Genomic DNA, 15,662 nt, shown 5'->3' on the forward strand with positions numbered 1-15,662 from the left:
GGTAGGACAGTGTCATTGTGCATCCCTGTCTGGCTTGGAATTCACGATGGTAGATCAGGCTGGCCCCTAACACAGAAATCCATCTGTCTCTGTCTCTGCCTCCCCAGGGCTTAAAGGTGTGTGTCACTATGCCCAGCTTGATTGTAGGATTATAATTTTGCTGGCTAGTCTTTTTCTGCAGACAGTGTACAGTAGATAAAGAGTTGCATGGGAGGAAATGTGGGCAGATGCTCTGTAACTTAATGTCAGTCAAGATTGGGAGCATAAGTACTGGCTGCCCATCTTGGTTCTGTTAGTGGCATTTGAGTACAGTTTAGGCTGGGAGTTGATGCAGAGTTACCCTCAGTTTCACCTATAAACTTAAGATTGACTCCTCTTCTTTTTTTAACATTTATTTATTATGTATACAGTGTTCTGCCTATATGTATGTATGCCTGCACCAGATATCATTACAGATGATTGTGAGCCACCATGTGGTTGCTGGGAATTGAACTCAGGACCTTTGGAAAAACAGCCAGTGCTTTTAACCACCGAGCCATCTCTCCAGCCCCAAGATTGACTCTTCTGAACCTCCACCTCTGCCCCGAGGATTCCAGAATACTGTTATGAGCTGACACATTTGTGGAGATAGGCAGATCTTTCAGTATCATGTTTCAGACACCAGGCTTTTCTCCTCTAAGAAAATATATTATTACACTTTTCACATAAATGGTTTTATTTTAGGTTGATAGATTAACAGATAAATGTCCACCAGAGGAACATTCTAGAGAGTAGTGCTAGGAATGTAAAATGCTCTTTTGTTTTCAACTTAGAGGAAAGAAAGAACAAGAAACTTTTCTGTGGTACCATAGTAGAGAATTGGAAAGGCTTCAAGATGTTAGCTTTAGTTGGAAACTAGGAACGTTCTGATGGAAGGTGTCTTACAAAACTGAAGAAAAGCAGGTCCTTTGCAGATATATTATATTGATCCCAAACATCCAAGTAACCAGATATGTGGAGACAGGACTAGAGGGACTGGATATTTATTTATGGGCACTCTAGATTAGATGCCGACTCTTAGCTTTGCCCTTTCACACGGTGTATTTTATAATGCAACACAAATGAATTTGTATAATGAATACAAATGAGCTATGACTTGTGTCATGTAAATTATACATATCCAAATTGTATAATTAAAAATGCCTGATCTAGAGGATGGTGAGATGGCTCAGTCTTTGGCTTGCTCTTACAGAGGACCCAAGTTCAGTTCCCAGGACCCATTTAACAGCTCACAATCATCTGTTTCCAGTCCCAGGGGATCTGCTGCCCTCCTCTGGCCTTCACAGATGCTGCACATATGTGGTATACCGACATATGTGCAGACAAACAGGCATGCACATAAAATAAATTAAAAAAAAAAACAGCCTTATCTGGGCCTGGGGAAATGGGTCAATGGGTAGTGTACTAAGTGTTCTCTGTACAGTCATGAAGACTTGAGTTCTACTCCCAGTACCCATGTGAAAATAAAACAGGTATGGCTGCCTTGGGAGAGACCTGAATATTCTTGGGCTTGCTGGCCAGCCAATCTGGCTGTTACTGACTTTGGAATGAAACTACATTCAGTGAGGGACTCTATGTCAAAGGAATAAGATGGAAATTGATAGAGGAAAGATAACTTGATGTTTTCTCCTATGACCTCTGCTGGTAGGTGCATGCTCCCCAACACACATATGCATGCATGCATGCACGCCCATACATACATACATACATACACACACACACACACACACACACACACACACACACAGTGCCTCATCTAATAAAGTTGGAAAATTTTCAGAGGGAGAGGGTTTAAGGAAGAAAAGGTCCTGCTTTGAATGTGAATAAAAAAATGTTACTACCTGTCAAAGGTTGGGGCTTTTCTTTAACGTCTAAAAACATTTATTAGTTGAAGAATAGGAACATGCATATGAATGTGGGTCAAAGGATAGCTTGTGGGAGTCAGTTCATTCCTTCTACCATGTAGATCCCAGGGCCTTTATCTGCTGAACCATCTTGATGGCCTTTTCTCTGCTTTAAAAAAACGAAAAATTAGAGTAGGTCAGTGGTGGCACACATCGTTAATCCCACCACTTGGGAGACAGAGGCAGGTGGATGTCTGTGAGTTCCAGGCCAGCCTGGTCACAGAGTGAGTTCTGGGGCAGCCAGGGCTACACAGAGAAACTCTGTCTCACAAACCCAAAAGAAAGGTTAAATGTTTTGTTTTTTAAAAACCTGTGTCTTGTTATAAATACTTACATGTTTTGATGTGCTTACTTTCACATTTTGGTACTTATAAGTAGGTTTTGTTCTTTTTGAGTTTCTGTGCCTTACAGAGTTATAGATAAAAACCACAAGGTGCTGATGATTTTGACATTTTTCCTAGGAAAATTAAGTCTTTTTTTCATAAAAATGAAAAATTATTGCTTATGGCTGACAAGATGGCTCAGCAGTTAAAGTCTGATGGCCTGAGTTTGATTACTAAGATCCATATAGTAGAAAAACTGGCTCCTGAAAGTTATCTTCTTACCTCTATACATGTGCCGGGAAATATGCATCATATGTATGTGTGTGGAGGGGGTGGTGCACACACATGCTTAAATGCAATTTTAAGAAAATGAAGATGTAGGGCTGGCAAGATGCCTCGATGAAGAAATTTGCCACCTAACCTGATGACCTATGTCTGGTACTTAGTTTTTTCCGATTCTTTTAAAGGCTGCTACTTAGATTTCTTGGGCACTAGATGTCACTATTGTGCAGGAAGGCAGTACTATATCCTGACAGCATCAGACTCTTGCATGCTTAGTAAGTTGTGAAGAGCATAGAAGGGAAGGAATACTAGTGGAGACAGCAGGAGTGACAAACCTTGTCAGCTAGCAATGAACTTGACGTGACAAGTGCTCTGCTTTAGGGCTTTTTCTCCCTTTTTGTGGTACTGGGGAGTGAACCTAGGACCTTGCATAAGCTAGGCTATCTCTCTACCACTAAGCAGCATTCCTAGCCTTTTTCTACTTTTTAGTGTGAGACAGGATCTTTCTAACTTTCCAAGGCTGTCTGTTGTGAGCAGTCTGTAACTCAGGGTAGAGCTTAACTCCAAGATCCTCCTGCCTTACCCTCTCAGGTAGCTGGAATATAGGCCTGTGTCATCAGGTCCTGCCTGTCTGCTTGCCTCCTCCCGAGAGAGAGAGAGAGAGAGAGAGAGAGAGAGAGAGAGAGAGAGAGAGAGAGAGAGAGAGAGTCCGTGTGTGTGTCCGTGTGTGTGTCCGTGTGTGTGTCCTTTACTCCCTCAGTCATTTTTTTCCATCCACAAAGCAAAGATCTTAAGGAATATAAGGGAAATTGAAAAATTATATATGAACCCCTTAGAAATAAGTCTCACCTCCCAAGGGTGAAAATTGAGTTTTGCAGAATGTCCTTATAACTGTTGGTGACATTCAGTTGTGAACCGTGAGGAGCAGCTTGTCCTGCAGGTGCAGTACCTCAGAGTACTTCCACTAAGATTTTAGATGAGATGTCTGCAGACATAACACAAGAGTCCAAAGGCCATTAAAAAAAAAAAAAAAAAAACTAAGCAGGGCTGGGCACATTCAGGAGTTACTCAGTGAAACAAGTGTCAAAAACAAATCCTTGGGTTGTCCTGACCCCCACACATGCACACAATGACATAGACATGCCTGCACTCATGTACATATGTGCACATACACACAGGATCTAGTGGTTTAAGCCTATATCTCAACCACTTGGGAAGCCAAAGCAGGAAGGTCTTGTCTGCCAAGGGGCTTGCGGGCTCTATTTATTGTCCACTGGATTTACCTTTTGCTTTGTGCATTTCTTCCTTTTGTATAATCTGACCCTTAACCTGTAACTCACAGTAATCTCAACAAGGTTGGACTTTCTGCAGAAAATAAAGAAGTGGAGAAGAAGCTGACTGTGAAACCCATAGAAACCAAGAACAAGTTCTCCCAGGCAAAGTTGCTGGCAGGAGCTGTGAAGCATAAGAGGTCAGCCAGTGTGCACACGGTGTAAATCTCCCTCTGGCCACGTCCTCTGAAATGCCACTTGTAATGGTACCCAGTGCAAATGGTTATTCAGCATGTTGCTGTAGACAAACCTGTTAGTGCACTTGCCTTTCTCTCTCCTGCCAGATTTAATGTCCCTGTAACCTTTGACCCTAGACTGACTGGATCACTCATTCACCTGACATGTGGCTCTTCATTGAGCGCCTGCAGCTTGTCAGATTTCTTCTAATGATCTCACAAATTCCTCTCACCAGTTTCAGAGTATCATTTATTATGACTCCTGTTTTATGGATGGGAAGACAACTTGACAGATGAAGAACTCTTGTCCAAGGTCATACAGTAATAAAGCAATAGCTCTGTATTTGAGCTTTTGTATCTCTAGCAAATGAGGCAGCAGGTACTTCAGGATTGTTGCTGGTGAGCTGTGACAGCATGGAGGAGGAGCCCAGCTCTGCTGGGAAGTTAGAGAGGGGCTTAGAAAGATGTTGATGGGGTATGGATAGGGAGCCAGGGCTCTGACAAGCAGGCAAGGGAGAAAACAACCTAGAGGACAGCTGCTACAAAGGCGCTGAGAGAATATGGCAGCTGTGACAGGGTTATAGGCCTGGCTATAGCTTGTTTTGACTGATGTAGGGGTAGAAGCATTTCCACAGATTCTGATAAGTTCTTTGTCATATTTGTTCTTCCCTTTTTAAATCCTGAAATGGCACCAGAGTGATTGAATCAGCTTGACCAACCAGACTGTGGGCGAAATGATGTTAAGTGCAGTCTATTAGGAAAATCAATATGGTGTATTGGCAACCAGCCACATGTTTTGAATAGAGTGTATTGATGCAGTCTTGTGGTTTGGCAGAACATCTGTCTGCTGCAGATGTTCCTAGGAACACTGAGCACATGTAAAAATGTCATTGTGGTACAGCAGCGCAGGGGGAAGGATCAGTGGTCTGAGGAGGAACCTTAAAAAGCCATGAATCTTAACATCCTTGTAAGCTTCCCAAAGCTCATTGCTCTCTGGACTCAGACCTGGGCCAGTTTGATGAGCTCTCCAGATGGGCAATTGCCTCCTGGGCACTCTTGCTGTTGCCAAGTGGGTATTTCAACTGTCTCCCTCGATTAGTCTTTATATCATACTTAGGAAGGGTTCTGTTAGCTTACTTGTTGGTCTGTATAGAGGTTCTCTTGGGTTTTCAAAGTACATCATTTCATGTTGCTTTTGTAGCAAGGTAACACATTAGCCTCTTGGGGCAGGAGTTTCTGATCCCCCCCACCCTCGTTTATTCAAAATAATCTGCGAGTTTGTTTATAATATGGACTCCTGGGCTTCGTGCTAATTCTGGTTTAGTAAATTTGAAAGTGTGGGAGTCTTCGTTATTGAAGTTGTATGGACAATTCAAATGTCCTGTGAAAATCTGGAAGCCCCCAGGGTGTGTATGAAGCATCAAAACAGAACAACCAGTTAGTGGCGCTTAGTGATATTTAGTTCTTTTAGCTCTCATCAAGTACAGCTTTATATTTCCTACTATTGTATTTAAAATTACCACTGTGATTTCTTCTTTGTCTCAGAAATAATATTGAAATACATTTTAAATTTTCACTACTGAGGTAACCTGTCTATACTTCACTTGGTTCTAATGTACCCCCCCAACACACACACACACACATTACTAACACCTTATAATCATAGTATCTTAGAGGCTATGAAATTCAGTATTTATTTTTCCCTTAATAATTTCTAACTTAATTGTATTGTGGTTTATATATCATAATTTGGGGAGGGTTGTTTGTTTTTTAAGACAGATTTTACTGTGTAGCCCAGGCTGGCCTGGAACTTGTTGTATAGACCAGGCTATTCTCTATACCTGCCTCTACCTTCCAAGTGCTAGTATTACAGGTAAACTCCACCGTGCCTGTCAATCCTGATTCTTTTGGTAGGACTCTACACTGTGTTTCTTGTACTTGGAGTTAATGTTTTATGTGATTTTGAGGAAAATCTTATTTATATCTCTGTCTCTTTATCTATCTGTCTCTCTTACACTCCCTGCCATGATAATAAACTAAACCTCTGAAACTATAAGCAAGGCCCAAATAAAATGCTTTCTTATGAGAGTTGCTTTAGCCATGGTGTCTCTTCACAGGGATAAGACACCAGGGTTTTAGTTAATTCCAGATGCAGTCAAGTTGACCGTGAAGAACAGTACCATGTTTCCACTTTTAATCTTTCTGGGTATCAAAGTTTTAGGGGTTCGGTTTTCTTTTGTTAAGTTTTTAGATATGTACCTTTACATGATTATTTAAAATGTATTAATCTGTTTTTTGTTTCTGTTTTTCACTAGTTTGTGTAGCCTATATTCAGATTCTAAAATATGTCTGCCACCTTAGTGTTGTCTTTTTACTTTTGTTCTTTCATTTATATTTATCTATTTATGTATTACTTAAAGAGCAAGGTGTGTGTATTCCAATCTGGTCTCAGCCAAAGATGGCCTTGGACTTCTGATCCTTCTGCTCCATCTAAGTACTGGAATTACAGGGATGTGCCAGCATTCCCAGTTTATAATGTTTGGGGGATTGAACCCACACTTTTCCAGTGCATTGGCCACAGTCTACCTGACTCAGCTACATTCCCATACTCCCTTTTTAAAATACTTTTTCTTATATTCTTTTTTTGGGGGGGTGGCAGGAATAAGACCTTAAAATATTTTTTTTTCTTTCCATTATTTATACTTTGTTTCTATTCTTTTAGTAATAGGTCTTGAAATTTATCAGGCAGGCATATAAATAGCTATCATACCTCCTTAAAAATTATGCAAACAGAAGACCTTGGGCTGGGGCTGCAGCTCTATGCTAAAGCACTTGCCTACTATTGAGAAGCTGTGGGTACAGTCTCCCTAGCATGACACCCTTCCCACAAAAGAGACCTTCAGATCTTATGCTATATTCACTGTCTTCTGTACTACTACTTGGGTTTCATGCCACAGATGAGACTATGGCTCATATATATGAGATACCTGTTTTGACTTCTATCACTATCTCTTCCTCTGGTATGAAGCCTTTCTCCAGTGGAACATATTCTTTAGATACTATTTTAGTGAAAATCTTTTGAGTGACTCTGAATGCCATCAGAAATATTTCATTTAATAATTTAAATTTTTGCCATTGTAAAAATATATAAATGCTCTTGAAATCCATCAGTGATGCTACCCAAGTTGAATGATAAAGATAACAGAAAGCCAAAGTCGGCACACTCTGTCCTTGGGTTTGTTGGGGGTAAATTTTTATATTTGGGCAGAGGTTTGGAAGTGAAACGACAGCTTTTCATTTCAGTCATCCGAGCCGTTGAGACTGCCCCAGACTCTCATAAATATCTCTGCTGCTCTGATTCCCTCAGTCTTGATCTATAAAAGTCAACATAGCTCAAATCACCATGTTTTTTGTTACAGCTCAGAGAGTGGCAACAGTGTGAAAAGACTGAAATCAGACCCTGACCCAGATGACAAGGCTCAAGGTGGGTGTGGTCCCTTAAATTCTTCCTTTTATTCATGACGGATGACTGTAGAAAGGACAGTTTGCTGCATCTTATGTAAACGGGTGCATTATTTCTCTTTAAATAAGCCTACTTTAATTTGCCAAACTGTTTTATATTAAGCAGAAATTCCTACCATAAAAGTGTCAGCTGCCCTATAAAAGTCGTGTGTTATAAACAGTAGAGCTGATAAATAACAATTGTGTTCTCCCAGGAGTGCATATAAGCCCTAGTCAGGTGATCTCTGCTCACAAAGGGTTTTTCTCTGTCTTGCCAAATGTCAGGTTTCTTGATTTCAATTGTGGGAGACAGAATGCCCAGTTCCTGCTAGTGGTTGGATTGGATTGAGCCTAGAGTCTAATGGTATTCAGGAGTCTATTTTTCTTGAAGGTGGTGACGTTTTATGTGATAAAAATCTGCCTCTGTATTAGGTAGCATGAAACTGTAAGTAAAGGGGAGTGTTCTTGGGCTGAATGAAGAATTCAAGAGTCTGTTTTTAGTTCCACCTGTGGGACTGAGAATCTAAATCCAACTCAGTTGGTCATCTATATAACAGGGCTTACATTTATATCTTTTTCAAACAAATAGAGGATGCTTTTTTCAGTTGCTTCTCCACAGTACCAGGTACCTGTATCTTTCAAAAAAATTAAAAAAAAAAAGGTCATCAGTGAAGAGTCTGTTCCTCCCACACTCTCTTCTGTCCACTTTCATTTCCACAGAGAAACACTATTGTACATTCCTTCTGTCTTCATCCAGGCCTATTCTACATATGTATAAGCAGTTTATATTTGTCATTCTAAATGCTGCCTTCCCAGTCCTGCATTCATGTATAAGCTAGACAAGAAGTACCTTTCTTTGGTAGGAGAAAATAAGCCAAAATCAACCGGCTATCCTTGAACTTGCTTCGCTCTTGCCATCTGTGGAGGAAGGCTTTGCCTTGATCCTCCAGAGGGTAACCTCAACCCTGACAGAAATTGAGCTTCCCCACTGAAAATTGTCTTGAACAGAGCCAACAAGACATGTAAGGTGGTCTGTGTGCTCTCCATCTGCCTGCATTCCAAGAACATTCTCTATTCATGATTTTCTCAGCTAACTTGATATGACAGTGGCCCTGCAAAGGCAGGAGTTGGCAGGAAACATTCCCAAATGGTGAGATCAGAGGGCACTATTTTGTTCTCTTTGGGCAGTTAACTGCTTTTGGAATGAAATTTGTCAGAGTTGCAGTCTCTTTTCTCTCTTGAAACTTCCTAGATAATTGGAGGTTCTGGTCCTTTCTCTTAAGCCATTCTAGTGTCACAATAGTCCAAATTCCTGTTGCCACTCTGTACTTAGCTCCATCCTTCCATAAGCCAGCTATGTCCCTCCTAGGCATTCTGAACTTCATTCTTTTATTCTCAGCTCTGTAAGCATTCTGTGTGGTGCATAATAATGCAACAGATGCTCAAGGAATGAATTGTATAACTTAGTGTCATGTCTCAAATATTAAAACCATCAGATTTTTTACCATCATTCCCCCCCCCCCCAACTCTATAAAATGACTTTAACTCCCATCATAAATTCCAGCCTACTTTGTGCCATACCAGGGTGTATTTCGGGAGTAGTAGGGTAGGCACCCCTTTTGAGGGTCCTCTGTTTAGTGGGGAGTATAGGCAAGCATTCTGCAGTGCTGTTCGTTTATTGGGAGGATATCCTGGGGGTTATGGAATTGATGGATTGATGGGATTATTCTGCTCTGACTGAAATGGCCAGGATGTTCTTTGATTGGTTTTTTTTTTTTTGGCCTTTTAAAAACAATGTCTAAATAAGATATATATATAAATAAATTAGAAAGGGGCTAAAAAGAATACAGGAGGAAAGTAAGTCTCCCTGCTTTCTAGTGACCTTTTTCTCCCAGGCCACTCTGCCACTGGTTCTTCATTTTTTGTTTTTTGGGGCTTTGTCATGTATGTGCATGGGCATGTTTCTGATTCTCTCCAAATTTCATATGCTGTTCTACGTCTCACCTTTTTCATTTAGCACACACATCTTAGAGACCATTCATTTCCAGTGAAGATAGACTTGTTTCCTTCCCTCTGCCCCCACAGTCCTGCTGACGGAACCCAGAATCTTGTGTACTTGGGTTGCACTCTAGGCTGAGCACACTGAGCTGCAGCCCCAGCCCAAGAGTCTTTATTCTCAGCCTCTTACCTGCTGGCCTAGTTTGCATCTGTTGCTATGATAAACCCCCAACCAAATGAACTTGGAGCAGGAAAAGGTTTATTGTACACTTCCAGTTCATAGTCCATCACTGTAGGAAGTCAGGGCAGGAACTTAGCAGGAGCCATGGAGGAACACAGCTGAATGGCCCTGGCTTGCTCTGCCTGTTTTCTTATACAACCTAGGACCACCTGCCTGGAGAGTCATTGTATTATTGGGCTTACTTACAGAGCATGGGAGATCCCAAAGCAGCCATACTGGGGAGTCTTCACCCAGCATGGATGATGGCTTGCTTCCCTTAGCTGCATAGATGGAGTCAGCTAACCTTCCCCAGCCTATGTACTCTACTACTTTCCAAGATACCCTACACTCTACCCCAGGTGTAATTAGGGCAGGGTTATAGATGGCTGAGAGGGGTGACTGGATTTTTCTTCCAAGGATGACCACAGTCTTCCTCTGGTTATCTGGGTTGTTTTGTTGTGCTGGGGCTTCTTCAGGGAAAGCCTTGGCACTGTGCTCAGGGCCTAGAATGACCCTTCACATTTAGAAAAGGTGGTCCAGTAACCCTCCTTCTCTTAAGGGGTAAGGAGGGTAACAGCAGGCCTGATTGGGATGGTCTCTTGCAAGTAGCCACAGCTGATCTGATGAAGAAGGTGGTTATTTTGCTCCGAGTACAACAGCCCACAATAGTTGGTTAAGTTTGGAGGTCATTGCCAAATTTTCTTGAGCCTGTTGCTCACACACTCCTTCCTAATAATTGTTTCTTTTCCTGTGTTTAGAACTCATGTTCCATTGTTTTGTGAACTGCTTGTGTTACCTGTGTCTGGTTTTGTTGTTTTTTGTTTTTTTGGCAAGATGGCCATGTTGGCCTCACACTCACTATGTAGACAAGGATAATCTTCAGCTTCTAATCTTCCTGCTTCTATTGCTGGGATAATAGACATGCATTACTGTCTTAGTTAGGGTTGCTATTGCTGTGATGAAACACCATGACCAAAAGCAACGTGGAGGATAGGGCTTATTTGACTCTCACTTCCATGTAACAGTTCATCATCAAAAGCAGTGAAGGTAGGAACTTGGAGGCAGGGGCTGATGCAGAGGCCATGGAGGATGCTGCTTCCTGGCTTATTCTTTAAGGCTTGCTCAGCCTGCTTTCTTACAGAACTCAGGACCACCAACTCAGGGATGGCACCATCACAATGGGTTGGACCCTCCCCCATCAATAACCAATTAAGAAACTGCCCTATAGCCAGATCTTATGGAGCCATTTTCTCAGTAGAGGTTTTCTTCCTTCCAAGAAACTCTAGTTTGTGTCAAGTTGACATAAAACTATCCAGCACAATTACCATGCCAAGTTTCTACAATGCAAGTTTCTGCAATGCTGGTGATCAAAGCCAGGACTTCATACCGTGCTAGAGAAGAACTCTAGTAACTGAGTTACATCCCAGGGTACCCATTTATTATTTTATTGTCATCACCACCGTCATCATTATTATTTATAGCCCTGGCTGGTGTTGAACTTGCAGCAGCCAGCCTTTCTGTCCCAGCCTCCCAAGTGTTGGGATTATAGGTGTGTACTGCTATTCCCTGCTGTTTGTGCTTTGATGGATGGCTTCTTGACCTTTTTTTTTTTCTCCAGTGCTAGGGATCAAACCCAGAGCCCTAGTACACGCTAGACAAATGAATCATTTCCCCAGCCCCATAGCTTGTTGGTTTTGTTTTGTTTTGTTTTTTAACAGATTAGAAAGGTTCTTTATATCTTTAAAGTTGTTAGCTTTTGTGATATTTGTTGTAAGTATTTGCCATTGCCTCCTTGTCAGCAGTGGCTCCCAGTCTCCTGGTCACTGCTCTCGTTGTGCTTTTTGAGATGTTTGAGCATTGCTTATCTCCAGAAGCTTCTCTGTTGCCTACTGGAAAGGAACAGACACCCTGAGCTGCATTCTGTGTCCAACAGCCGATAGCTCTTCTCAGCATAGCCTTGGAGTCGATGTCTCTTTTGCATTCTCTTGAGGTATCTGCACAAGTGAGATGAGATTTATGGAAGGCAAACACCAAAAGGAATGTCCTTGTCAGCCCCAGGCAGTGACTTAGGAGCTGAGCCTTGTCCCATTGAGCTTTGGCATCACTTTAGTACCACATCTTCTGGCAAAGGTTTAGTTAAGTGTTTTATACTCTAACCTGTGTACTGCCAACTTATTTGACTTCCCTCATAAGTAAGCAGGGAGAACACCTACATACAAGTTACTGTTACAGTGACTAAATGAGGCTGGAAACATTCAGAGGGAAGAAAGGATGGAATGCCATTCTCAATTTAGGTTTGTTTGAATTTCTCTAAAAGGAGATTTTGGTTTTTAATTATGTGTATATGTACATGTCTGGGGGTGTGTGTGCATGAATGCTGTGCCATGGAGGCCATCAAAGGCTTTCTGGGTCCCAAGTGAGAGTTATAGGTTGTGAATGGGCTGTGAGTGCTGGGAACTAAACTCAGGTCTTCTTCAAGAGCACAGTGTATGTTTAATCTCAGCTGTCTCTCCATACCCCTAACTTTCCCTTTAATCGTCAAGTTCTGTATGTTGTAGATTGAGGCCTTTGTCATTGAAGTAGCAAAATCACTGTGTGTATCCTAGAAAGAAGAGCTCCAGTATACGGTGACATTGCACATGGTTTTAAATGTTTCCTTCAGTGGTTCTCAGCATAAAAGGACTAAAAAGCAAAAGTGATGAGTTTCTGAGGTGCCCATGTCCCCATCATGGGAAAATGCCCTATAAAGAGCATAACTGTATGGATAATCTCTGCTACTTGGTACACTGGTCTGTCTCTAAGAATGGCATTATAGAATTGTTAGTATTGCTCACAGTTGAGGGCCACACAGTAGCTAAGGAAGACATCAGACCTGAGTCACACTGCTATAATACCATGACTTGTGAAGACCAGGAATCAAACTCTGCGAGGTTTGTCCCTCATCCTCAGAACTGGTGGGTGGCAAGAGAGTGTGGGCAGACTCTGAGTCCCAACTGTGTTTTCTCTTCTGTCAGCTTCCTCACCTGTAGCACAAAGATGTCCAGAGCCTCCAGTAGTAACTAACTGCATAGAGTTTTTCTGCAGCACTGGGGCTGTTTTCTGCAGGGATCCTCGGCATGGTGTCCAGGACCTGGGGATGACCCTTCAGCATTAGGAAGCCTGATGACTGACTTCCTGCCTCCCCTTTTGCAGAGGCTCCATCCTGCATGGCTCTTGGAAGCTCTTCTCTGAGTGGACCCTCCATCCACTGTCCATCCGCTGCTGTCTGCATCGGCATCCTCCCTGGCTTGGGTGCCTACTCTGGGAGCAGTGACTCCGAGTCCAGTTCAGACAGCGAAGGAACCATCAATGCTACAGGGAAGATCGTCTCTTCCATCTTCCGAACCAACACCTTCCTGGAAGCACCCTAGCTCCTGACATTGCCACAGGGAGCATCTCCGCAGAGGGTTAGATGCCTGTCCTGCCTCGACATCACCTCCCTCAAAAAACTTCTTCACCTGCTTCCAGTGCACATGTGACATTTTAACCTAACCCAAAATGTGCCACAGTCCACTTGTGGCTCAAACTCTGCTTGATTTTTCTGTAAACTCCAGAGCAGATGACTGAACTTTTCCCACCGATATGAGGGGTTGGGGTGCAGGCAAGTCTCAGAAATGCCACTGGTGCAAGGACAGGCACCAGCTGGCTTGCAAGGGTTCACTGTACCTTGTTGCTTTCTTGTTTTTCTCCTTTCCTAGTAGCACAGGAAGCAAGGACAGAACTTATCTTGATACGTTATTATAGGGGAAGAGACTGCTTGGTTCTACCATGTTATGTGGGGGCATAGAGAAAGGGGCTGACTAGCTGACGCCATGAGCTCTGCCCTAGAACTAACCCTTCCTGGATGTTGTGTGACTAAAGATTGCAAACCACACCCACAAGGCTATGTGCCACCCACATCCCTTGAGGTGATGCTCTTCCATGTTGTTCTCCCCTCTCCACCCAGCCTGAGGAGGTAGGAAGGAACTGATAATGACATGTCCATCTTCTGCCCACCTTCTCCCTGGAAACTTGTTTTGATTTTGTTTTTGAAATAAAAAAAAAAAAAAAAATTAGTTTAAGATTCTAAACATCAGAGAAGCAAACTTACTGAATCATAGCCAGAAGCTATAACTGCTGATAGCTCTGTTAAAGAGATGACTAATGCCTAGCGGTTTCTGGAATCCTCAGACTGCAAACTAGTGGGACATGCCTGTTATGGCTGTACTTTACTCCACCAAGGCCCTGCTGTTTGTACATACAGAGTTGTAGCTTTTGATTGTGAAGGGATTTCCAGCCTAAGGTGCTGCCTCGTCCTTTATCTACCCCACTGTCCTTGGGCTTCCCAAACAACAGCTCCTGGGCTGTGAGCAGCAGGTCCTGCCTGTTTCTGTCTCATGGAGGAGGGAGGTAGCAGGTGTGCAGGACTCAGGTTGGGAGACATATATCTGACTGTGTGTTTCTTCTTAGAATGGGCCTGATTCTCACTCTTGGTTCCAGTAGCCATTGTTTTTCCCTTCCTATGGGTGTGAGACTAGTGAGACACACGCGGAATGTGTTGGCACTGACATACTGGCAGGGAGAGGAAGCTCCTCTGTTTAGCGTGGGTAGAGAGGGCCCTGGATCTCATCCAGCCCTTCCTTTCCCCTTCCAGTGTATTGACACTGGTGCCCACCAGCAGATGGTGGCTTTCCTTTGCCCATTGTGATGCCTGTGAGTGCTGCCATCCTTTCCCTGTGCAGATCCTCCCTGTGCTAAGCTTGCCTGACTGGCAGCGCAGGCATGTCAGCTCCTTCCTGACAAGGCATTTAGGTAAAACTGCAAGCACCTTCTACCTCTTTGTGTCATTGTTCCTGTTACTGTGCTGTCATTCCTGGAGCATGTTCTGTATCCAAAGCAACCCTGAACCATTTCAGGAGGCAGACCAAGACAAGTTTCATGTAGCTTGATTTTTCAGAGGCCACTAGTGTACCTCTGTTGATGTTGAGAAAAGGTGACAGGGTTGTGGGTTTTGAAAGGGTCAGAGCAAGCTCTCACTCTGTGCCACATCTCAGGCTTCCAGCTCTCCCAACATTTGCAGCTGATTGGGTGGAACTGTCTTCAGACCCAGGTTTCTTTTCCCTTTGACAGAGCCTGCTGTGTAGCCCAGGCTGGCTTATAACCTCATCCTTTCACTTCAACTCCCAGAGTGCTAGGATTACTGATGAATGCCACTATGACCAACTTTAGTCTGGTCTCTGCTTTTGGTGTCTCAGGAAAACTTGAGTCTCACTGGTGGATTTTTTACCATGGTTCACTGTGTCTAATGGTGTAGAGGCCTGTAATTGAAACACCAGTTCTGTGGAAGCAGCCAGGGCTGACCTACAGTTCCCACCACAGCATAGAGTATATAGGAAGGCTCTGTGCAGACAGGACATTTTACAGCCAGGACCTGAGTGAGCATCTGCAACTACTGACCTCTGAGGAGGGTCTAGGGACCAATTCCGCCAGATGTACTCCTGCCTGAGTAACTGGAATTTTACAGTTAGGTGAGAAAGTGAGAAGGAGCTGGGCCTTGGTGGTGCATGCCTTTAATCCCAGCACTTGGGAGGCAGAGGAAGGCAGATCTCTGTGAGTTCCAGGCCACCCTGGTCTACAGAGTGAGTTCCAGAACAGCCAGGGCTGTTACACAGAGAAACCCTGTCTCAAAAAAGAGAGAGAGAGAAAGAGAGAAAACAAAAAAGGATGGTTGGGGTTGGTTTCTCTAAGCCTTGCACATTATCTCAGGAGGCAGAATTCTTACTGCTCTGAGACCAGTTGGAGAGAGCCATCAGTGTTCAGTTGCCAACTCTATCTGGGAGGCAAGGGATTGTCTGACTTGTAGTGGTACT

The 15,662-nt window shown here is 43.2% G+C and overlaps 1 protein-coding gene across 1 annotated transcript in view; it reads left to right on the top strand.

Moving 5' to 3' along the window:
- Psme3ip1 (proteasome activator subunit 3 interacting protein 1) overlaps positions 1 to 13,870 on the top strand; it is a 29,567-nt gene extending 15,697 nt beyond the window's left edge. The window contains exons 6-8 of the mRNA XM_051201975.1: positions 3,889 to 4,019; positions 7,475 to 7,539; positions 12,967 to 13,870. Of these exons, the coding sequence (XP_051057932.1) occupies positions 3,889 to 4,019; positions 7,475 to 7,539; positions 12,967 to 13,184 (414 nt within the window). The 3' untranslated portion in view covers positions 13,185 to 13,870. The remainder of the gene's footprint in view (positions 1 to 3,888; positions 4,020 to 7,474; positions 7,540 to 12,966) is intronic.
- Positions 13,871 to 15,662: the final 1,792 nt, after the last annotated feature.

This window comes from Phodopus roborovskii, unplaced genomic scaffold (assembly GCF_943737965.1).
Source record: "Phodopus roborovskii unplaced genomic scaffold, PHOROB, whole genome shotgun sequence".
NCBI lineage: Eukaryota > Metazoa > Chordata > Mammalia > Rodentia > Cricetidae > Phodopus > Phodopus roborovskii.